At 39.8% G+C, this 22,242-nt stretch overlaps 1 protein-coding gene across 4 annotated transcripts in view; it reads right to left on the reverse strand.

The window, feature by feature from the left end:
* The window catches only part of disp3 (dispatched RND transporter family member 3), a 492,208-nt gene that overhangs the window by 9,449 nt on the left and 460,517 nt on the right, over positions 1-22,242 (reverse strand). For all 4 annotated transcript variants that reach the window (XM_043675594.1, XM_043675595.1, XM_043675596.1 and 1 more), the window contains 4 exons: positions 14,547-14,692; positions 11,357-11,516; positions 7,204-7,317; positions 2,886-3,052 (listed from right to left, as the gene is read on the reverse strand). In XM_043675594.1, the coding sequence (XP_043531529.1) occupies positions 2,886-3,052; positions 7,204-7,317; positions 11,357-11,516; positions 14,547-14,692 (587 nt within the window). The remainder of the gene's footprint in view (positions 1-2,885; positions 3,053-7,203; positions 7,318-11,356; positions 11,517-14,546; positions 14,693-22,242) is intronic.

The following is a 22,242-nucleotide window of genomic DNA, read 5'->3' on the forward strand; positions in this document are numbered from 1 at the left end:
GGCCTATGCGGGTGCCCATGGCTACTCCTTTTGTTTGGAGAAAGTGGGAGGATTGGAAAGGAAAGTTGTTCAGGGTGAGGACCAGTTCGGTCAGTCGAAGGAGGGTGTCGGTGGAAGGGTACTGGGTGGTACGGCGGGAAAGGAAGAAGCGGAGTGCTTTGAGTCCTTTGTGATGGGGGATGGAGGTGTACAGGGACTGGATGTCCATGGTGAAGATGAGGCGTTGGGGACCGGGGAAGCGGAAGTCCTGGAGGAGGTGGAGGGCGTGGGTGGTGTCACGAACGTAGGTGGGGAGTTCTTGGACTAATGGGGACAGGACCGTGTCGAGGTATGCCGAGATGTGTTCGGTTGGGCAGGAGCAGGCTGAGACGATGGGTCGTGCGGGGGAGTCAGGTTTGTGGATTTTGGGCAGGAGGTAGAAGCGGGCGGTGCGGGGTTGTGGGACTATGAGGTTGGAGGCGGTGGATGGGAGGTCCCCTGAGGTGATGAGGTTATGGATGGTCTGGGAGATGATGGTTTGGTGGTGGGGGATGGGGTCATGGTCAAAGGGATGGTAGGAGGAGGTATCTGCGAGCTGGCGTTTGTCCTCAGCGGTGTAAAGGTCAGTGCGCCAGACTACTACTGCGCCTCCCTTGTCAGCTGGTTTGATGGTGAGGTTGGGGTTGGAACGGAAGGGAGGGGAGGCTGCGCGTTCCGAGGGTGAGAGGTTGGAGTGGGTGGGGGGAGTGTGGGAGTTCAGGTAGCGGTTAATATCGCGGCGGCCAGAAGGTATAGTCTTAGAGTAGAGGTGCATCAATTTAAGACTGAGATGAGGAAGAATTTCTTCTCCCAAAAAAAGATTCTTTTCTGAGTCTTTGGAACTCTTTGCCACGGCAAGGAGTCCTTGTGTATATTTAAGATTGAGATTAAGATAGAGATAGAATCATGATAGAGATAGATAGATTCATGATTAATAGGGGAATCAAGGGCTATGAGGAAAACTTAAGAAAGTGAACATGGGAAATGTTGGATCAGCCAGGAGCCTATTGGAGTAGAGTCAAGGTACCAAACAGCCTATCCTCTACCTATTTCCAGTGGTCTTCTGGTCTTAATAGATTGCAGGCAGGGCAGGAGAAGTTCCTGGAGGCCAGTGACATTTCAGTGCAGCTGACAATTAGGTTTAAGAAAGTCCGTAAGCGATATATCTGAGAAATATTGGAGCTTGGAAAAATCACAGGCAGAGTGTCAGCACAGTGAATCTAACTATCTGTGAAAGAGCTGGAATTATGTAGGTGCTGGAGTGCAACGTTGGGAATCCAATGGAATGCAATTTCAGGAAAGATACTGGCAGTCATTGCGGTAGTTTGTGATGGATTGGCTATGGAATGAATTTTAAGGCGAGACATTTGGAAGTGGAGATGTGGGATGTAATGAGATTTGTAAACCATAGTGTCATTAACATCTGGATTGGAACACTGTTGACCCCACTGGCCATTTAAAGTGCAGTCTGAAGAGTGTTTTACCACAGATTGTCTAAGAATTAATATTACCTCATGGTAATTCTGTTTTTTAGAGTATAGGTTATGCATAATTTATGGATTGTTTTACTTTTCCAGTCTTTATAAGATAGCTTGGTTGGTTGGTTTGTTCAAAACAGTAAAAACGTGAGGCTTTACTTTCTTAACCGATACCTGGGATTTCAAAATGTGTTCATTTTAAACAAAAAAAAAGACACTCATCCCTACAGGAGTATAACCTAAATGTGATGGACTCCCATCTAGTCATAACGAGAGAAGCAGGTAGATAGACTCCATTTGACCTTAGTTTTTAGACAATCCTTTACTGAATGTAGGAGTGGTTTCAAATGCTAGATTCTGTAGCCAGCATTCTTGGTGTAGCTGTTCATCTCAACAGGTATTTGTATTATTGAGTGATAGAAAACAAATGATGAGCGACTCGGACTTTCCAATGATTTTCAACAGCTGTGCATGGTTGGTTACTATGATATTAAGTGATGATTCAACCAGGTGTATGATTGTGTTTAAATTTCTCTCAAGTGTAAAGCTATTGATCAGGGGAATGATATATTTTCTATACTTCTCCAAAATGTATTTTACACGTATATTCCCATTTACTTAGTTTCACAGCAATTTAGAAAGAAATAACATTTCGCCTCTCGTTCTCTTGTTTAGTTGTCTAAAGTAGACTCTACTCATTAGTTATCTCACTCAGCTGAATTGTGTTTGCACTGAATACAAAATGCTCTGTTACCATTACTGAAACACTTCTCCGTTCATAGAGTTTTAAAACCCTAGCTCGTGACCCTTAACATTTCTTTCTTAGTTTGAAGTCCTTCAGTGAAATTCACTGGAAAACAATTATGCCATTTCGCAGTTGCCCTTGTAAACTCCTGTTTGCTCCTTACAAAGGCAGTGAAAGTTTTGGGGACTCCCTGTGCATTGAGTCAGATGAGCCAGTGTGGGCTATTTAATTTGCAGTTATCTTTTAGCCTTGAGAATATTACTGGATGGGATCATTATTGTTCAATACTGCCTCGACAGATAATATCTGTTTGATAACCACTTGTCATCTTGAAGAATGGCACTTCAATTGGATCCATCTATGAGTTTCTTTAAGTTCAATTGTAAATCCCGCAACTAAATGGGATCAATAAGATTTGTCATGATAAAAGTCATGATATTACAACTTGATTCAACTCATAATTCTGAAAAAAAATCAGTCACCCTTTTTTCTCAGAACTAAAAGAATTATTACTTTTTCCTATAATTTATAGTTTGCAAATGGAATTGGCAACAAGATGAAAAGGTTGTAGACTGTCGTGCTTGATGTTGGGAAGGTGCATTCCATCACTGAAAGAAATTGAACTAGCTGTAGGTTCTACTTACGTCGGTCTCAGTTATTGGAAGGTTTTCTCCTGCTAGTAGGTAACCCTCGACAAGATGGACACAATAATCCACAGAAGAGCCCACTAGGATGGACAGAGAGATGGCTTCCACAGCTCCCATCTCCCAGCTAAACCAATACATGATGGCAACCATCAAGCAGATAACACCTGGCAAAATATAGTGGACACGCACATATTAATACTAAAATACTCAAATCCAAAGACAATAACAAGAAACAAGAAGGAAGTTAGTAAAACAATGCCCAGAGAAAGGAAAAATAGGGTATAAACTTAAGCTAAGAGAAAGGAGGATCTGGAGTTCACTATGTGCAACAGTGGGTGAGACAGAACACTCATAATATTTAAAAAGTTAAAAGCCATATCTTTAAGGCCATGGACCAAGAGCTCAAAATTAGGAATAGAATATATGATTACTTGTTATTTTTAACACAAACATAATGGGCTAAATGTCCCCCTTCTGTGCGTTAAATTTCTATGATTTGTTAAAAGAATGATTCTACTTAAGAACCTTTTTGCAGCCAGTGAACCATTATTGCAGTTAGACACAGCTGTTTTCAGGCAAACAGAAATCAAATTTTAGCATAGCAAAGCCCCTTTAAATAACAAAGAAAATTAATGTCAATGTATTATTCTTTGGTCAGGACACAAAAGGTATTATCTGATTCTTCTTTAAAAATAGAATCATAGAATATTTTAAGGATACCTGAGATAGCTGACGGAGCCTTGATTTAACATTTCATTAAAATGATGCCACTTCTGATAATACAGTATCTCTTTAGTACTGGTATTGTGTCAGTTTGTGCTCAAGTCTCTGGATTGAGATTTCATTCCCTAAACCTTTTACTCAGAGGTAATTCTTACCTAATGAGCTATGGCTCAACAATGATTGATGATTTTGGCCAGGAAGTTCCTTTCTTAATTTTCAATTAGTGTCATGTGATCTTTTATACCTATCCAAGTAGGCAATAAGGCCTTTGTTAATGTCTCATCTGGAATATGGTACTTCTAGGAGTTGTCCACGCCTAAAAGCCTTCTGTAGAGACCATTCCCTCTGCCACACCCTCGTAAGGTCCATACACCCCACCAACCACTCCTCCACACCTGGCACCTTTCCCTACAGCCAAGGGAGGTGCAATACCTTCTGCCACACCTGCTCCCTCTTACCTCCATCCAAGGCGCCAAAGAATCATTCCAAGAACAGGAGAGATTCACCTGCATTTCCTCTAACCTTATTTACTATATCTGTTGCTCCCAATGTAGTCTCCTATACATCGTAGAGACTGAGTGCAAACCCGGGGACTGGTTCAGGGAACATCTATAGTCTGCATGCTCCAATCAACCTAACTTCCCAATTGCCAGTCATTTCAACTCTGTCACCCACATCCCCAACAACATGTCCATTCTGGGCCTCCTCCGCCACCAAAATAAGGCCACACATAAACTTAAGGAAGAACACCTCATCTTTTGCCTTGGGAGCTTACAACCTGATGGCCTCAACATAGAATTCAGCAGCTTCCAAATCTCACCACCCATAACAGGACCAGTCCTCATCCCAGGACCAGTCCTCCCTCTCCATTGTGCCCTCTTGACCTGACCTAATCTGTCTATCTTTCTTCTCACCAATCCCGTCCAAACGTCCCACTGACCAATCCCATTCACCCTTTACCTGTATTCACCTATCGTCCTCCTACCTATCTTCCCCCCAGCCCTACACCCCTCCCTCTATTTATTTTTCAGCCCCCTTGCCTCTCCCCACTTCTATGAGTTCAACACTCCCTAAGTATCATATTAAAGTGTCACCTTAGATGATGTAATCAAACCATTGGAATGTAACTTAAATCCATGATTGTCTTGTTCAAAGCCAAGAAGGCTCCTAAAAAGGAACTTTTAAGAAAGATCAACATTTGTAAATTTTGGTCTGATAATAGTCTTGTGGGTCAATCCTTACTGCAAAATATTAAAACTAATGGACACAGGGAATTTAATCTGGGTTAAAGTTTTATCTCCAAAAAATAATTGACACCATAGTTCAAGTAAGGCAAATTCGGTTTGAGTCTGTTACTGATTTTATATGTGACAATTTCACTCTGTTATTGCTTTTCAGTGCAATAGTTAAAAAAAATATACGTAACAATAATCACAAAAATAAGTTCCTAATGCCAACGTTTCATTTGGTGATATCACTGTGGTGATGGTCAATTGTGGGGATATGTATAGACTCTTGAGATGAAATCGCATTAGATTGATAGTGCTCTCTGCTGATTCACTTCAGCATTTAACTTCAGCAAATTATGTATTTTCTATAGTGATAAACTTGTCAAATAATTTATCAGTTAGTCTACTCTACCTTCAACCATCAATTGTTTTCATTTCAGAATTCCATGAATGGAAGAGTATTTCACAGTGAGGAACTAAATTTCTGAATCAGTATATATAAAGTGCTTCTGGATAGCATTGAAGTCTTTAGGCTGGATGACAATTTGGGTGACTACCACAAGCATTTTCTTTTCAAGCATTCATGCTTATCCTACATGTAATCTCAAGTCTTAACAAGGGCTTGCATTTCCATTCTAGATTTCTGCAATGTTCAAGAGATTTGTTCTTGCTTTGAAGACTTTTTTTTCAACTGTAAGGCTACCATTTGTTTATTGTCGCTCAATACTTTCCTCAGATGGTAGTGTCCAATGATTTTCAAGGCTCTGAGTATTTTCATAATAATTGAGTAAGAACAGGGGCTGACTCTGTACTAGTTTCTTCAGGAAATCTGCTGTCGCCTTTGTTTCTCAGTCTTCAAGTCTTCTTTGTGTCATATGATTGCTAATATCCAGGTCTTCAGTTTAACAGTCTCTTTAAGAATATTGGACAACTACAACTTCTGGCTACCTCAAATATCATAGAATCATAGAAGCCCTACAGTGTGGAAACAGGCCTGTAGGTCCAACAAGTCCACACTGACCATTCGACGAGTATCCCACCCAAACCCATTCCCCATTACTCTGCCCTGACTAATGCATCTAATGTACACATCCTTGAAAACTATGGGCAATTTTGCATGGTGAATTAATCTAACCTGCACATCTTTGGATTGTGAAAGGAAACCAGTGCACCCAGAGGAAACCCATGCAGACTCAGGGAAAATGTGCAAACTCCACACAGTGTGTCGCCTGAGGCTGGAATCGAACCAAGGTCCCTGGTGCTGTGAGGCAGCTGTGCTGACCACTGAGCCACCGCATTGCCCATATCTTGGAAACTTGTTTTTAGTCCAGGCTTTAGAGATGTAAAGAGGGGAAAATGTGTAGGAATTGAAGGAAAACAGGAAAAACAGTTTCAGGAGTCCTACTTCACAAGATTTGTTGAGTTGGTTCTTCCTGATTATTAGAAGGCTTCTTCTTGGCCTGTTTTTTCCAAATTCATTCACTGGTTTGCAAGAAGCACAAGGTAGCTAGTTCACTTCAAAAAAAAGGTCTCTGATTTATCATTTAAAATCACAGCTTACAGCAACTGCTGAAGGAAGAAATCAACTGGCTTTCTTTCAGGTTAAAGTGTCTTACTGCAGAGAATAGAGAGGAAGCTCCTGATTGGAGGACACTTGGTAGTTTTTTTCCACATGTTGTTCCTCACCCTAAGTTATTCAGTTACCAGACAACCAATTACATAGTTGTCGGGAAGCAACAGGTTTTTGTAATTGATAACTGGTGACTAGACCATAGAGCAATCAATCTCTTGTTGCCAACTAGAGCTCCATCTGAATATAGAACCCCTCGATTCTAGTTGCTTGTTCACAATCTAAACTTCAATTAATTCTTAATTTCTATGATGCTTGCCTTGTCTTACTCCACATTCAGTGCACTGAGCTGTTAACAAGTTTAGTTTGGTAGAGAATGGGGGTGGATGTTATTTGGATTTTCTATTGCCAGTTTTCTAGATTAGTGGATATGTTATTGACTCAGTTAATGACAAAACATAGATTAGAATTTTTGGAAAATAATTAACAAGCATTGTGTGAATATTGAAGAAATAGAAAATAACTTGCATTGATGCAATGTATTCTGTATCCTCGAGTTGATTCATTACATTATTTTTGAAATGTAGTCAATTCCATTAAATAAACTTAAGTAAACATTCCTGCAAATTTTCAACAGTATATCTTTATTTAGCTGCAATCTTAAGGTGTTACTGGAAAGCAAAATGCAAGTCATTAAAAGTTAATCTGCTCATTTATTCACCAGTTTCAAATCCTGTTGCATTCCAAAACTGTGTACTGACAGGTAGGATGACACAATCAGTGGTTTTCTTACCTAGAATGGTCAGCAAGACTGGTAAAAGGAGTAGAACATGGGTGGTAAAAATAGCGACTGCAGCAACACAAATTATCAGGGAGAGAATCAAGCTATATAATGCACTCTGAACACCTGCAGGGATGGAAAAGACAATATAATGTTTCCCAAGTCATTTCAAAGGATAATGGAATATAAAACCATAGCTAAATAACAGTGTTTTGTTATTCTATCAGACAACCTTGTGACAATATTCTTTGTGAGACTGAAGCATCAGTATGTTAATCAACAGATGCAAAACCCCTTAACCTACTATCAGATATTGTCCTTTGCTAACAACCACTTGCAATCTTCTGGTAGCCTTCACAGCAAGACATTTAATTGCAGCAACAATATCATATCATTTAGTACTTAGTAGTTTTCTGTAAAAGTGCAATGGTATTTACGTTGTCTTGTTTAATCTTTAATGATATGTAACCTAACTGGAAAATACATAGGACTGAGTTCAATAAAAATGTTGTTTGCTGAGCTGGCTAAGTCTTAAATGATATAGCTACTGGACTGAGTCTACAGAAGATGTGAAAGAACCAAGAAGAGGGAAAGATTTATCTGCCTTGTCCTTTCCAACCTACCTGTCACAGATGCATCCATCCATGACAGTATCAATAATAGTGACCACCAATGGTCCTTGTAGAGATTAAGTCCCATCTTCACATTGAGGATACCCTGCATCGTGTTATGTGACATTATGCTGTGTTAAATGAGGTGCTGTCGGCCATCAGCAGCAGCATTTTATTCATCACAACCTGTGACCTCATGGCCCTGTTCAATGAAGATGCTGCAAGGCATGCTAGGAGCAGCACCAAGCAGAACTAAACATGAGATGTCAGCTTGGTGGCTACTTGCATGCCAAACACTGGACACTGCATGCATACACTGGAAATAGTTATGTTAACCCACAATCAATGGATCAAATCTAAGCTCTGCTGTCCTGCCAAATCCAGTTGTGAATGGTGGCGGACAATTAAGTAACTAACAGGAGGTGTAGGCTCCATAAATATATCCATCCTAAAGATGGGGGAGTCCAGCACATCAGTGCAAAAGAGAAGACTTAAGTATTTTTATCCATCTTTAGTCAGAAGTGCCAAGTAGATGATCCATCTTGGCCTCCTCCTGAGGTTCCCGGTATCACAGATGCCAATCTTCAACCAAGTTGATTCCTTTCACATGATATGAAGCCTCTGGATGCTCCCATGGTTAAGGGCCATGACAACATTCTAACAACAGCACCAAAGACTTATGCTCCAGGATAAGCCAAGCTGCCAAGTGAAGCTGTTCTAATCCAGCTCTAAAACTGGCATACATTTGATAATTGACTCTTAACTGTCTTTTAGGGGATTAGAGATGGGCAATAGATGCTAGCCAGTGACAACATGTCTCAGAAATGGAAAAAGATAACTGGACCAACAATACAAATGTTGTGGCTACAAGAATAGGGCAGAGGCAAGACATTTTGTAATGAGTAACTCATCTCCTGTCTCCCAATTGTTTGATCACCATTCACAAGGTACAAGTCAAGAGTATAGTGGGATACTCTCCACTTGCCTGGTGAGTACTGTATCAATGAATGCACTCCAACATTATTCAAGAAGCTTGACATCATCCAGAAAAAGCAGCCTACTTGACTGTTGTCCCATCCACCCCTCCAACATTTACTCCCTTGACTACCGATACACAGTGGCAGCAGTGTGTACCATCTAGAAGATATCCTTCAGTAAGTCACTAAAGCTCCTCAAGCAGTACCTTCCAAATCCAAGAAATCTATCTCCTAGAAGGAAAAGGGCTGCAGGTGCATAGGAGCATGAGCATGAGAAAGCTCCCCTCCAAACCACCCACCATCTTATTTGGAATTATATTGCCATTCATGGACTGTCTTTAGGTAAAAATCTTGGAACTTCTTTCCTGTCAGGGCTGTGGATGTCCCTGCATTCCAAGAACTGCAGTGATTCAAGAAGGTAGTTCAACACTGCCTTCTCCAGGGCAATTAGGGATGGACTATAAATAGTGACCCAGCCAACGACACCCACATTCCATAAACAAATTTCAAAGTATCTATTTCCAATTGCTCAAGAGAAGATGTTGATGAGCATTCTTTTTGGGTGGAGTTGGTAACTCTGTTAGCTGGACAGCTGATGTGTGATGCAGGATGATATGATCAGTGCTGGTTCAATTTCCACACTAGATTAGGTCAGTATGACCGATTTCGCCTCTGATTAGGGATAGTCAATAAGGCTTTGTGCATGGGAAATCATGTCTCACGAACTTCATTGAATTTTTTGAAGAAATAACAAAGGGGATTGATGAGGGCAGAGCAGTGGACGTGATCTATATGGACTTCAGCAAGGTGTTTGAAAAGGTTCCGCATGGTAGACTGGTTAGCAAGGTTAGATCTCATGGAATACAGGGAGAACTAGACATTTGAATACCGAACTGGCTTGAAGGTAGAAGACAGAGGGTGGGGGTGGAGGGTTGCTTTTCAGACTGGAGGCCAGTGGTGCGTCACAAGGATCGGTGCTTGGTCCACTGCTTTTCTTCATTTACATAAATGATTTGAATGTAAATTTAGGAGATAAAGGTAGTAAGTTTGCAGGTGACACTAAAATGGGAGGTGTAGTGTACAACAGGATCTTGATCAGATGGGCCAATGGACTGAGGAGTGGCAGATGGAGTTTAATTTAGATAAATGTTAGGTGCTGCATTAATGGTAAGATCCTGGGAAGTGTTGCTGAACAAAGAGACCTTGGAGTGCAGGTTCATTTTTCCTTGAAAGTACAGTCATAGATAGATAGGATAGTGAAGAGCACATTTGGTATGTTTTCCTGTATTGGACAGAGCATTAAGTAGAGGAATTGGGAGATCATGTTGCAGCTGTACAGGACATTGGTTAGGCCACTTTTGGAATATTGTGTGCAACTCTGGTTTCTCTCCTATAGGAAGGAAATTGTGAAACTTGAAAGAGTTCAGAAAAGATTTACAAGGATGTTGCCAGGGTTAGAGGATTTGAGCTACAGGGAGAGGCTGAATAGACTGGGGCTGTTTTCCCTGGAGCGTCAGAGGCTGATGGGTGACGTTATAGAGGTTTATAAAATCATGAAGGGTATTGATAAGGTAAATAGACAAGGTCTTTTCCCTGCGGCGGGGAAGTCCAGAACCAGAGGCCAGACACTTAGGCTGAGAGGGGAAAAGTTTAAAAGGGACCTAAGGAGCAACATTTTCACACAGAGGGTAGTGCGTGTATGGAATGAGCAACCAGAGGAAGTGGTGGAGGCTGGTACAATTACAACATTTAAAAGGCATCTGGGTGGATACATGAATAGGAAAGGTTTAGAGGGATATGAGCCAAATTCTGGCAAATAGGACTAGATTAGGTTAGGACAACTGGCCAGCATGGATAAGTTAAACTGAAGGGTCAGTTTCCATGCTTTACATCTCTATGACTCTAGCCTGAGGTATGGTGACCCTCATCTCCCTCTAATGAAACAACATTCTGGTCTTCTGGGACTTTGGTGATTACTATTGGTATAATCAGTATAGTGAGGATACATGCACAATGCTCTGAGTTAGGGAGCACCAGGATTTTGACCTAATGATGATAAAAGCCTGGAAACAGGGAACTGCTGCATGTCAAACAAAAAGCAAGAGCTAGTTTCCTTTAAAAAGGGGCCAAAAACTAAATTCAGGCAAAATCAAATATATATTCTCTGCCAATCAGAGGACAATGATATTTTATCTGTGCTGACCAATTGCCATATCTTCTGGATCTGAAGCGGATTATGAAGGATCTAGTTTTCTGGAGGCCATTGTAAAACACCAGCGAGTACAAAGTGCATGGATTATTATGGAGTGCAAAGCAATGCTATTTATGTTCTCATTTGAGAAAGAAAAGGGGCTGATTGCCCTACTCCTGCTCCTGTATTCACCTTTTGTATAGCAACACCTGAAATGAATCACCTACAAACAGCTCTTTATGTGGTATCTATTGTGTAATCTGGGTCTTCTGATCAGTTCTATTTTAATTCCAGCGACAATACATTTATTTCAAACTACCAATTGAAAATCTCAGGCACTTGTATCTTATCTCATGAACTCTTACACTGATCTTCCTGTGACTTGCCTATTATTTCCATGAATATCTGTTTCCAGTGCTCGCAAGTCTGGAATCCATGACGTAGTGATGATTGTTCCGAAAACTGATGTAACTGCTCTTGAAGGTAGTTCTCCCATTTCAAATAGTCTGCATATGTCTGAAATGATGACTTTCCTTTATAAGTTGTCTGTGAAGAATCAAAGAGACAACAAAAGGAATCAAGATATCTTCAATATATATTGTATCAGTTAAGTCATATTTCTGTCTAAAATACAATGCCAAACATTTTTGTGGGGTATACCATCAACAGCTTTTGTTTCTAATTTAAATTATTTGATCCCTTGATTCTGGAATCTTGCCAAAATTGTTTAGTTTTTCTTACTCTCCTCTTAAAAGTTTGTTGGTTGGATCTCATTCATTCCATTTACACGTACATTGTAATTGGCACATTGGTTTGAACTACTAATATATTAAGTACCATAGTTTCCTGGTTTCTTGGCAAATATTTCTTTCTGAACCATGATCACAATGTGGTCCCATATGTCACTTTTGTCTGTGGAATCATGCCTTGGATAAACTGACTGCTGAGGTTGCCTATACAGAAAGTAGATTCTCCACTTAAGTGCTCCACTGTATGTGAAAAAATCAGGACTTTTTCAGCCTCTTACTATGTGAGGCAAATCACTCCTTTTTTGGTTCACTAAACAGAATTCTTCCTACATGGTTCAGCTTTTACACAATGACACACTTTGAAATTACAAATGGACCCAACTGGAATAAATTCCATCAGTGTTAACATGATTCCTCATAGGGTGATGTTCATTTGGTTTTCACCCATATTCTTGGTTTGTTGAAGAAAACTGTCCTGTGCAGCAGATGGCATCAGAGACTTAAAGAAAACATCATTTTCTCCTCCAATATTACTTTATTCTTCTGGGCAAAATCTTGGGTTTTTGTTTTCGAGCACATTTGTGGTTAAGATAACGTCCTCTAGAAAATTAATCCCCTGATCTGCTTTAGGCAGGAAATGACATTCCATAACAATCCACTGACCAGCTATAATGCAGTGTACTTTTTGCACATGCAATCCCTTTATCAGTAAAATGATTGGGTCCTGAATGAATGTGGCACTAACAGTTGCCTTCAGTAGACTTAATTCTCATTGGTTTCCACATGTGGTGGAAAACTAATGGAGGTGATTTCCTGAGTGAGAGAAAGTGAGAAATAAAGTCTGAAGGACATATACTCAGTGATCACACATATACACACTTCAATAAGAGAACTGACTGGATATCGGAAACAGGCGCTTTGTTGATTTTTCCTTTACCAGCACAGGGATGCTGAGACTGATCATAGCACATTTCAGTGGCTAAGTATCAATTGACCTTGGTAGAGGCCTATGCTTTGTGATGAATATAACTTCTGCAATAGGAGAAAAGAAAAACTTTATTTTCAAAAGTAGTACAACTGACCAAGATTTATTAAGATAAAGAAGCTCATGGACATTGTGTTAGATGGGCAGATATCTTTAGGGCATTAAGAGGCTGTGTTGAAACCTAATGTGCCCTGCAAAACAAAAAAAAGATGTTTAGACTGGAAAGGCAAATTGGAGCAGAGAAATCAAAGGAAAAACATCATTTTGGGGTTTCACCCATTTGGAACAATTTCACAACATAACTGTTTTAAATAGATGTTGATATTCTCTTGCAGGTTGAACAGTATGTTACAACCACATGGATTTCCATTCTCCTGGGATTCATGATTCAGGTTCTGCCTTGGGTCAAGAATGAATAGCAGTCCTACTCTTAAAAACATGAAAAATATAGAGTTTGGAGCTGGATTAGGCAATTAGGCTCTACCTGCTTGCACTGCCTTTCACTCTGATAATGGTTGTTCATCCAACTTAGTACCCTGTTCCTACTTTCAGCCCATATCCTTTGATTCCTTAGTCCTGAGAACTACATCTACATCATTCTTGAAAGCCTTAATTGTGTTGGCCTCAACAGTTTCCTGTGGCAAAGAATTCTGCAGGCTCACAACTCTCTTTCAAGTGAACAAATTTCTCTTCATCTCTATCCTAAAAAGCCTGCCCTGAACCTTTAGACTCCTATCCCTGGACTCCCTGGTCATTGAGAACATCCTTTCTGTATCTACTCGGTTTAATCCTGTTACAATTTTACAGGTTTCTATGAGATCCCTCTCAACTGATTCAGTGTCTCCCCGTACATCAGTTCTGCAACTCCAAGAATCAGTCTGGTAAATCTTTTTATCGCTCCCTCAACAGCCAGAATATCCTTACTTAGATATGATTTGGAGGTGCTGGTGTTGGACTGGAGTGGACAAAGTTAAAAATCAGACAACACCAGGTTATAGTCCAACAGGTTTATTCCAAATAAACCTGTTGGACTATAACCTGGCGTTGTGTGATTTTTGACTTCCTTATATAAGGAGACCAAAATTGCACACAATAAGACCACACATCTGCCCATCCAATATGCTTGAACGTTTTTTATCTTAATAAATTTTGGCTTGTTTTAATTCTTTTGCAAAGTAAAGTTTTATTTTTCTCCTGTTCCTGAAGGTACATTCACCACACGGTTGCAGAAAGACATCCCTGCTCTTATACTCGAATCCTCTCACTATGAAGGTCAATATACCATTTGCCTTCTTCAATGCCTGCTGTACCTGCACAGTTACTTTCAGTGACTGGTGTACAAGGACACCCAGGTCTCATTGTATACTCCCCTTTCCCAGTCTATTACCATTCAGATAATAATCTGGCTTCCTGTTTTTGCTAACAAAATGGATAACCTCACATGTACCCACATTATATGTATCTGCAGCACATTCGTCACTTAACTTGTTCAGATCACACTAAAGCTTCTCTGCATCCTACTCACAACAGACACTCCCAACCAGCTTTTTGTCATCTGCAAACTTGGAGCTATTTAATTTCCTCATCTAAATCATGAATATAGGTGATTGACTCGTGATCTGACAGATCCCATACAGGAACGCTGAAAGTATGGCAACTAATTATTTCTTGCAGCGATGTTAGTGCAATCTTGATACCAACAGTTGATGGGAGCTGGCTTTCTGCAAAAATGCTACTGGAAGACATAAAGGCAACTTGTTTCATGTAAAGAGCTTTGGGACATTTAAAAAATGCAATCATGATGCTAATAAATTTCTTGATATTCTTATTTTGAAAGCTTACAGATTCAAAGGCCATTGAAATCCACTGGACTTTGCCATCTTTTACTCCAACAGCACCATGAGACAGTTGTCCAGGAAGCAAGTTAGGCTCTGGAATGCTCTTACATTCTGGATGTAACATTTGCACGAAGGTTGAAATACTGTAACCTGGGAAATAAGAAGAACTTAATATTACTTACAAACCTTTGAAGTTGATATATGATAGAAAGGCCAAACTCAAATCTGTATATGGACTTCAGCAAAGTATTCAACAAGGTTCTACATGGTAGATTGGGCAGTAAGATTAGATTAGATTAGATTAGATTAGATTAATTACATTACAGTGTGGAAACAGGCCCTTCGGCCCAACAAGTCCACACCGACCTGCCGAAGCGAAACCCACCCATACCCCTACATTTACCCCCTACCTAACACTATGGGCAATTTAGCATGGCCAATTCACCTGACCTGCACATTTTTGGACTGTGGGAGGAAACCGGAGCACCCGGAGGAAACCCACGCAGACACGGGGAGAACGTGCAAACTCCACACAGTCAGTCGCCTGAGGCGGGAATTGAACCCGGGTCTCTGGCGCTGTGAGGCAGCAGTGCTAACCACTGTGCCACCGTGCCGCCCACCAAGGTTAGATCACATGGGATCCAATGTGATCTGGCCAAGTGGATAGAAAATTGGCTTGAAAGTGGGAGACAGAGGGTGGTAGTAGAGGGTTGCTTCTGACAAGTGGTGTACCATAAGGTTCGGTGCTAGGTTTGCTGCTTTTTGACACTTATATAAATGAGTTAGATGTGAATATAGGGGAAATGGTTAGCAAGTTTGCAGATGACACCAAAATAAGTGGTGCAGTGGACAGTGATTAAGATTATCTCAGATTACAATGGGACCTTGATCAGATGGGTCAATGGGCTGAGGAGTGGCAGATAGAGTTTAATTTAGATAAATGTGACGTATTGCATTTTGATGAGGCAAACCAGGGCAGGACGTAAGAGACCGAGGGGTGCAGATGCATGGTTCCTTGGAAGTGGAGTCACAGGTAGATAGGATGGTGATGAGGCATTTGGCATGCTTGCCTTCATTGTTCAGAACTTTGAATATAGGAGTTGGAATGTCATGTTGCAGTTTTTCAGGACATTGGTGAGACCACCTTTAGAATACTGTGTACAATTCTGGTCGTCCTTCCATAGGAAGATGTTGTTAAACTTGAGATGGTGCATAAAAGATTTACAAGGATGTTGCTGGAACTGGAGGGCTTGAATTATAGGGAGAGGCTGAATAGACTGACGCTACTTTCCCAGGAGTGTTAGAGACTGAGGGATGAGGTTACAGAGGTTTATAAAATCATGGGGAAATGGATACGATGAATAGCTAAGATCTTTTTCCGAGGAGGAGTCCAAAACTAATGGGTAAAGGTTTAAGATGAGAGATGAAAGACTTTAAAAGGACCTGAGGGGTAACTGTTTAACACGGAGGGTTGTGTGAGTATGAAACGAGCTGCCATAGCAAGTGGTAGGTTGGTACAATTACAACTTTTGAAAGGCGTTTGGATGGATATATAAATCAGAAGTGTTTAGAGAGAGATGGGCGAAATGTTGGCAAATCCAACCAAGTCAGATTGGGATGTCTGGTTGGCGCAGATGAGTTGGACTGAAGGGTCTGCTTCTCTGCTGTATGACTCTATAACTTTAAATGACAGGAGCTGAGTACAGACTAGATGTTTGATTAATTAGGTATTATCATGCCAACAAAAGTGTATGTTCCAGCTTTAAATCCTTGTCTGTGAAGAGTTTACTGATGTTAGTCATTGAGCCACAATAGGGGGCACGGGAAGGGAATGGGTAGTGCTGGCAGCTTCAATTGGCGTCAAGGCCCTCTAGGCTACAACTGCACAAAATTCAGGCAGAAAATTATCTTTTGGTCTATCTAAATATTTTAAACTTTAGGATTCACAACATACACACTCTTAAATCATCTGTAATCTTAAAACCATAAGATTTTGGCTCATTGAGTCTGCTCTGTCATTCTCCTGCTTCTTCCCATGCTAATCAAGAACCTATCTCTGTTGTGATGATGCTGCTGTTTTAACAAGGTTACGGTGTCCTTGGCTTTTTATTCAGAGATGTCGTAAAAGACACAGACTCCGAAAAGTCTAAGTGTGAATGGTTTTAGGGCCAATTGCATTATAACTGCAGATATTACCTCAGACTTTCAAGTTTAAGAAAAGCACTTGTACAATGTCAGGGAAGTGGCCAGTTCTCCCAGCTCAGCTTTTCTCTGGTTTGGTTTGACTATTCACTGAAAGCAGTCAGGCAGTTGAGAAGCTGCAAGACCCAAAGAAGTAGGTCCATGCTGAACCTCTCTCTCTGACTTCTCTCCTGTAAGATCCTGTGTTTGATTTTACCTTCTATGTCAAGGGGTGTTTATGGGGATTGTTGCAAGTATTTGGAATAGCATCATTAAATGGGGATAGCCTGTTAGGTTTTTGGATAGGTTAAGTTATTCGGAATACTGTTCCCTTTTGTTTGTGTTTCATTTGGTAATGTTGTAAATAAATTCTGATTTGTTTGAAGCTAAGTGGATTGACCAGCTGCATTACTCCTGGAATATATGCTTTATGCCTGCTTAAAACAACTAGAAATGTTAGAGTCTGGGCTGCTTTCATGAAATGTTTTGAGGGGTCTGGCCTAGTCCATGACACTGTCTTAAATATTTTCAATGACTTGGCTTCCACAGCCTTTTGCAGCATTGTGTTCCACAGATTGACCACCCTCTTGCTAAAGAAACATTTTCCCCTCATCTCAGTTCTAAAGGGTCATCCCTTCACTCTGAGGCTGTGGCATCTTCTCCACAGCCATTCTATTCAGACCTCTATGTATTCTGTAAGCTTCAATAAGATCCCCCCAACTTTCTAAACTCCAAGTACAGAACTAGAATTTGCAACCACTCCTTGAGTGACACCTTCATGTCTGGAATCATTCTTGTAACCTTCTACGGACCTGAACTAGAACTCCTTGCACCCTTGTGCTTCAGATTTCTGAAGCCTTTCCCCATTTAGAAAATAGTGTATGACTCTATTCTTCCTACCACAGTGCACAGCCTCATATTTTTCCCACGCTGTATTCCATTTGTCACTTCTTTGCCCATTTTTCTAGTCTGTCCAAGACCTTCTGCAGCATCCCTGCCTCCTCAACATAACCTGTCTGTCCACCTATCTTGATCTCCTGTGAAAAGCAAGAAAATAGATAAAGAAAGCTTTGATTAATTTGTGGGAAATATCTGGAAAATTCTTGACAGGTGTCCAAGCCACACCCACTCCTCCCCTTCCTAATAAAACTCAGGCCAGGTCATTGGAGTTAATTGAGGAGTTCCTCTGATCTTGGCAATTCTATGCAGTATCGATCTTTTGTATAAAGGAAGAGAAAGCATAGTTAGCATTTTTCCATCTCCCACGTTTCTGTAATCGAACAAATACAGTTTTCAAAGGAAATATTTTTTAAAATGTTCAACTTTCCTGAAGATTAATTTTTGGAGAATGCAGAGCAATCCTGTTGAGTTGACAAATCTCTTTAGGGAGATCATTAGAGTGCAAAAAAAGCTAATTAAATGGGCATATTAATGATATTTAAAGCTTTCAGAAGATGATTAAGAAGGAATTAGGTTAGAAAAGAATGGACAACTATCAGTTTTGCAGTCAGAAAATATGGGCTCAGCCTTTCTAATTCTGCTTCATGATTATTTTGGCTTTACTGCAAGCCATTGCATATGACATTCATATCAACCTTCATTATCCCACCCAAAAAATTAGCTAAGGGTGCAGAGGCCTCATTAAAATGCGATACTGAAAGGAAAACTGTTTACAACAACCTCAGAAATTAGTTGCAGAAAAATTGCGTCTGATGCACTGAAGCTCGTTTGAGAGCCACACGTAAGGCTCAATAATTTTTACTATCAAGTTACAGACCATAAATTATATTTTTATGCTATGTGCAAATTGGCTGCTTTGTTTCCTAGATGATATATTAAGACCATACAAAATAGGAACAGGAGTAAGTAGTTTGACCCGTTGAGCCTGCTCTTTCACCCAACATTCCTCACATTCACATTCCCGCATTTTACCCAGAACACTTGCTTCTCCTAATGATCAAGAATCTATCTGCAATATACCTTCAATATATACAAGGACTCTATCTCAAAAGCTTGCAGTTGCAAAATGTTCAAAAGACTCACAATCTTCTGGGAGAAGAAATTCCTTCTCATCTCAGTCTTTAATTAGCACCCCTTCATTCTGAGACTATGCACTCTCAGCCTAGACTCTCCCATGAAGGGAACTATCCTCTCAGCATTTATCCTGTTAAGCCCTTTAAGGATCCTATATGTTCCAATGAGATTATCTCTCATTCTTCAAAACTCCAGTGAGTAGAGTTCCAAAATGTTTAACCTTTGCTCATAAGACAATTTTCCATTCCAGGTATAATTCTAGTGAACCTTCACTGAAGTGCCATTAAAATGATATCTTTCCTTAAATAAGAGACCAAACTGCCCTTAGTACTGTAGATGTGGCCTCACTTGCACTATGCACAGTTGTAGTAAGTCTTTTCTAATCTTATATTCCCACCCTCTTGAAATAAGGGCCAATATTCCATTAGACTTCCTGATTACCTGCTGTATGCATGTGCTAAATTTCTGTGTTTCATGCAAAAGGACCACCAAGCCCCTTTGTATTGCAGCTTTTTTCTAATTATATTCAAAAATAATAATTTAGCTGATGTTGTGAAAAATGCATTTATTATTCTACATTGCAAACATTTTTTTCACACTATTGAGATTAAATTCATACCACACATCTATGACCAATTGACACAATGCTGCTGGAACATGAAATTGTTCCACATCTTTTGGATTCTGTCTTTATACATGTCCAAGGCCTAAGCAGCACTGACTGACAGGAATAACTGCAATGTCAGTGTTGATTGATTTCACATCATAGACTATACTGTCGACAGGATGGGTTTTGTACATGTCCAAGATTTTCTTTGGATTGTCTTGCTGGTATCACATTCTACATTTTTTGTTTGATTCTTTCAACTACTCACAGACGTCCAGCCTTTCTCATGAATGTGGATGACAATGCCTCTCTGAGATTGCTTTTGGGAAGAGGTTAGATTAGATTAGATTAGATTACTTTACAGTGTGGAAACAGGCCCTTCGGCCCAACAAGTCCACACCGACCCGCCGAAGCGCAAACCACCCATACCCCTACATTTACCCCTTACCTAACACTACGGACAATTTAGCATGGCCAATTCACCTGACCTTTGTGCTTGAATATCACCATTGGCTTTAATCTTTGTCATTGCACCATACAAGACAGAACCATTATGGATCACATTTTTTTGTGGTCAGTCATCTTTAAAAGGATGTGTTTACTGCAAGCTTTGGTCTTATTTACTGGCATGTGTAAGTCCGTCAGTGTTTCACCCATATTTCCAATGCATAAACAATTTGCATCGATAACAGATAACAAAATGGTGGAATTTAATCACTGATAATTATTGAGATCAGGTGACATATGCTGTGAAATAATATTTTTTTGAATGAGTACCAAATCACACATTTTCATGAATCTTATGCACCATTTGGTACAGACCTTGAAATTTGGAATACTATTTTTCTTCTCTTATGAGAGCATAGAATTGGATAATTCCAAGGATGGCATTTTGATTATTTTGCTGATGTTAGTTCACCAATTCTGCTACTTTTAAATTAGAATGTGTATATGTGATTCTATCTGAAAGATATTGTGATAAATCATGTGATACACTTTGCCTTATTGATTGGTTCACGGGGATGTACAGGAATGCCGGACCTATGTGCAGCTCTTGACTTGGGCCCTGGACTTACTGCATGCCACTGACATGAGCTTAGTGGGTTCTCTAAAGCCTTGAGCCCTGATCACTGGGCCCTGATGTACCCCTGTGTCCTAGGCCCTGGGGTGGCTCGGTACTTGTGCTAGAATTGGTGAAGGAAAAACCTAAAGTTTCCCAACACTGCCTTTAAATTTGTGAACTGCTGCAATTGCTGGTAAGTAAGAATTAATCACAAAAAATCTACACTTACATGAGATATGTGGAAAATTATGTATTTTTAGGCCAAAGTTAATGAGGCTGATTTTTACAATGATAACTTTAACATGAATATTTAAATCTAAGTTTTAGACTGAAATATATAGATGCACATACAGACAATAATATATGGAATTTGCTTTGTTCCTAAATATGATGATTATATAGCATTATGCATAGAACAATTAGTTGGATATGGGTCAATAAATTACCACTTTTCAGAGTATTTCTGACTTAGTATCATCACAAATATTGTCTGTAACTGCAGCATTTATCTTCGACATTACTTCAAAGTAGCTGTTGAATGATTTTAAAAGTTACAGTGGGCCATTGTTTGTAAACATTTCCTGTAATCAACTTGTTTAAAGATTTCGCTGTTTTTAAACAAAGACTGCCCCATCCTGGCCACTGAACTTCTATATCAGTTCCTGACTGTGACTGAAGTGGATCCAGAGAAGCAATCTAACTGTCTTTGTTGATACATCTCAGGATTTATATTCACTTTAGTGCTGAATGTGCACTTGATAACTCTTGATCAACACGTGTGTGCATCAATTAACTGCCTGGAGTTTGAGTACTTTTTTCCAGTTGTGAAGAGCATAACAAATGTACCTTTTCCTGTAATATATATGTTTAGCTTTTTAAAAAGGTTTTAAAGTACATAGACAGTCACTTCTATTTTTCAAATTTTCAAATTTCAAAAACATTTCAAATGTGTTTTTAAATTTGAAAAAAGCAAATACATTCACATCAGGCAGAATATGTCACAGTCTCAAATCTTGACCTCAGTAATCACTTGAATTACAGACAAACTGTCATTTTGGAAATTATAGCAAAATCTCTCACTGAGGATGAAATTTTTAAAGGACAGAAAATTCTGGAACACATGGACGACTAATCCCATCATCAAGAGACTTGGTGTTCAGGTACGTAGATCTTTAAAATGTCACAAACTGATGCAGAAAATATAAAACAAAACAAATGAGATTCTGGCTATTTTATCTAGAAGATTGCAGTATAAGGATGCAGAGATTATGCTGCAATTTATCAAAACCCTGGTTAGAATTCACTTGGACCACTGTGTGCAGATCTGGGCACCGCACTTTAGAAAGGCTATATTGGCTTTGGAGGAGTACAATACAGGTTTACAAGAATGATACCTGGACTTTGGGGATTAAGTTATAAAGATTGAGTAAATAAATTAGGCCTGTTTTCTCTCGAAGTTAGAATGTTAAGGTGTGACCTGATCAAAGCCTTCAAGATTTTAAAAGACAGGTTAGGTAAAATTAAACTATTTCCACTGGTTGGGGATTCTAGAACTAAATAGTTTGAGAATTAGGGCTAGACTGTTCAGCAAAGATGAACTATCCTATAAAGGATGTTATATTTCTTTTTGTTAAGCAAAGGTATTATAGATATGGGCCAAAGACAGACATATGGAATTCATGTGGCCACAGATCAGCCATGATCTCATTAAACAGTGGAACAGGCTTGAAGAGCTGAATGGCATACTGTTGTTCCTACATTCTTTGGGTACCTTCTCTATTTTTCACTTACAGTATTTTACATTCTAATCAAATT

The sequence above is a fragment of the Chiloscyllium plagiosum genome, chromosome 34, assembly GCF_004010195.1.
Source record: "Chiloscyllium plagiosum isolate BGI_BamShark_2017 chromosome 34, ASM401019v2, whole genome shotgun sequence".
Classification (NCBI taxonomy): Eukaryota; Metazoa; Chordata; class Chondrichthyes; order Orectolobiformes; family Hemiscylliidae; genus Chiloscyllium; species Chiloscyllium plagiosum.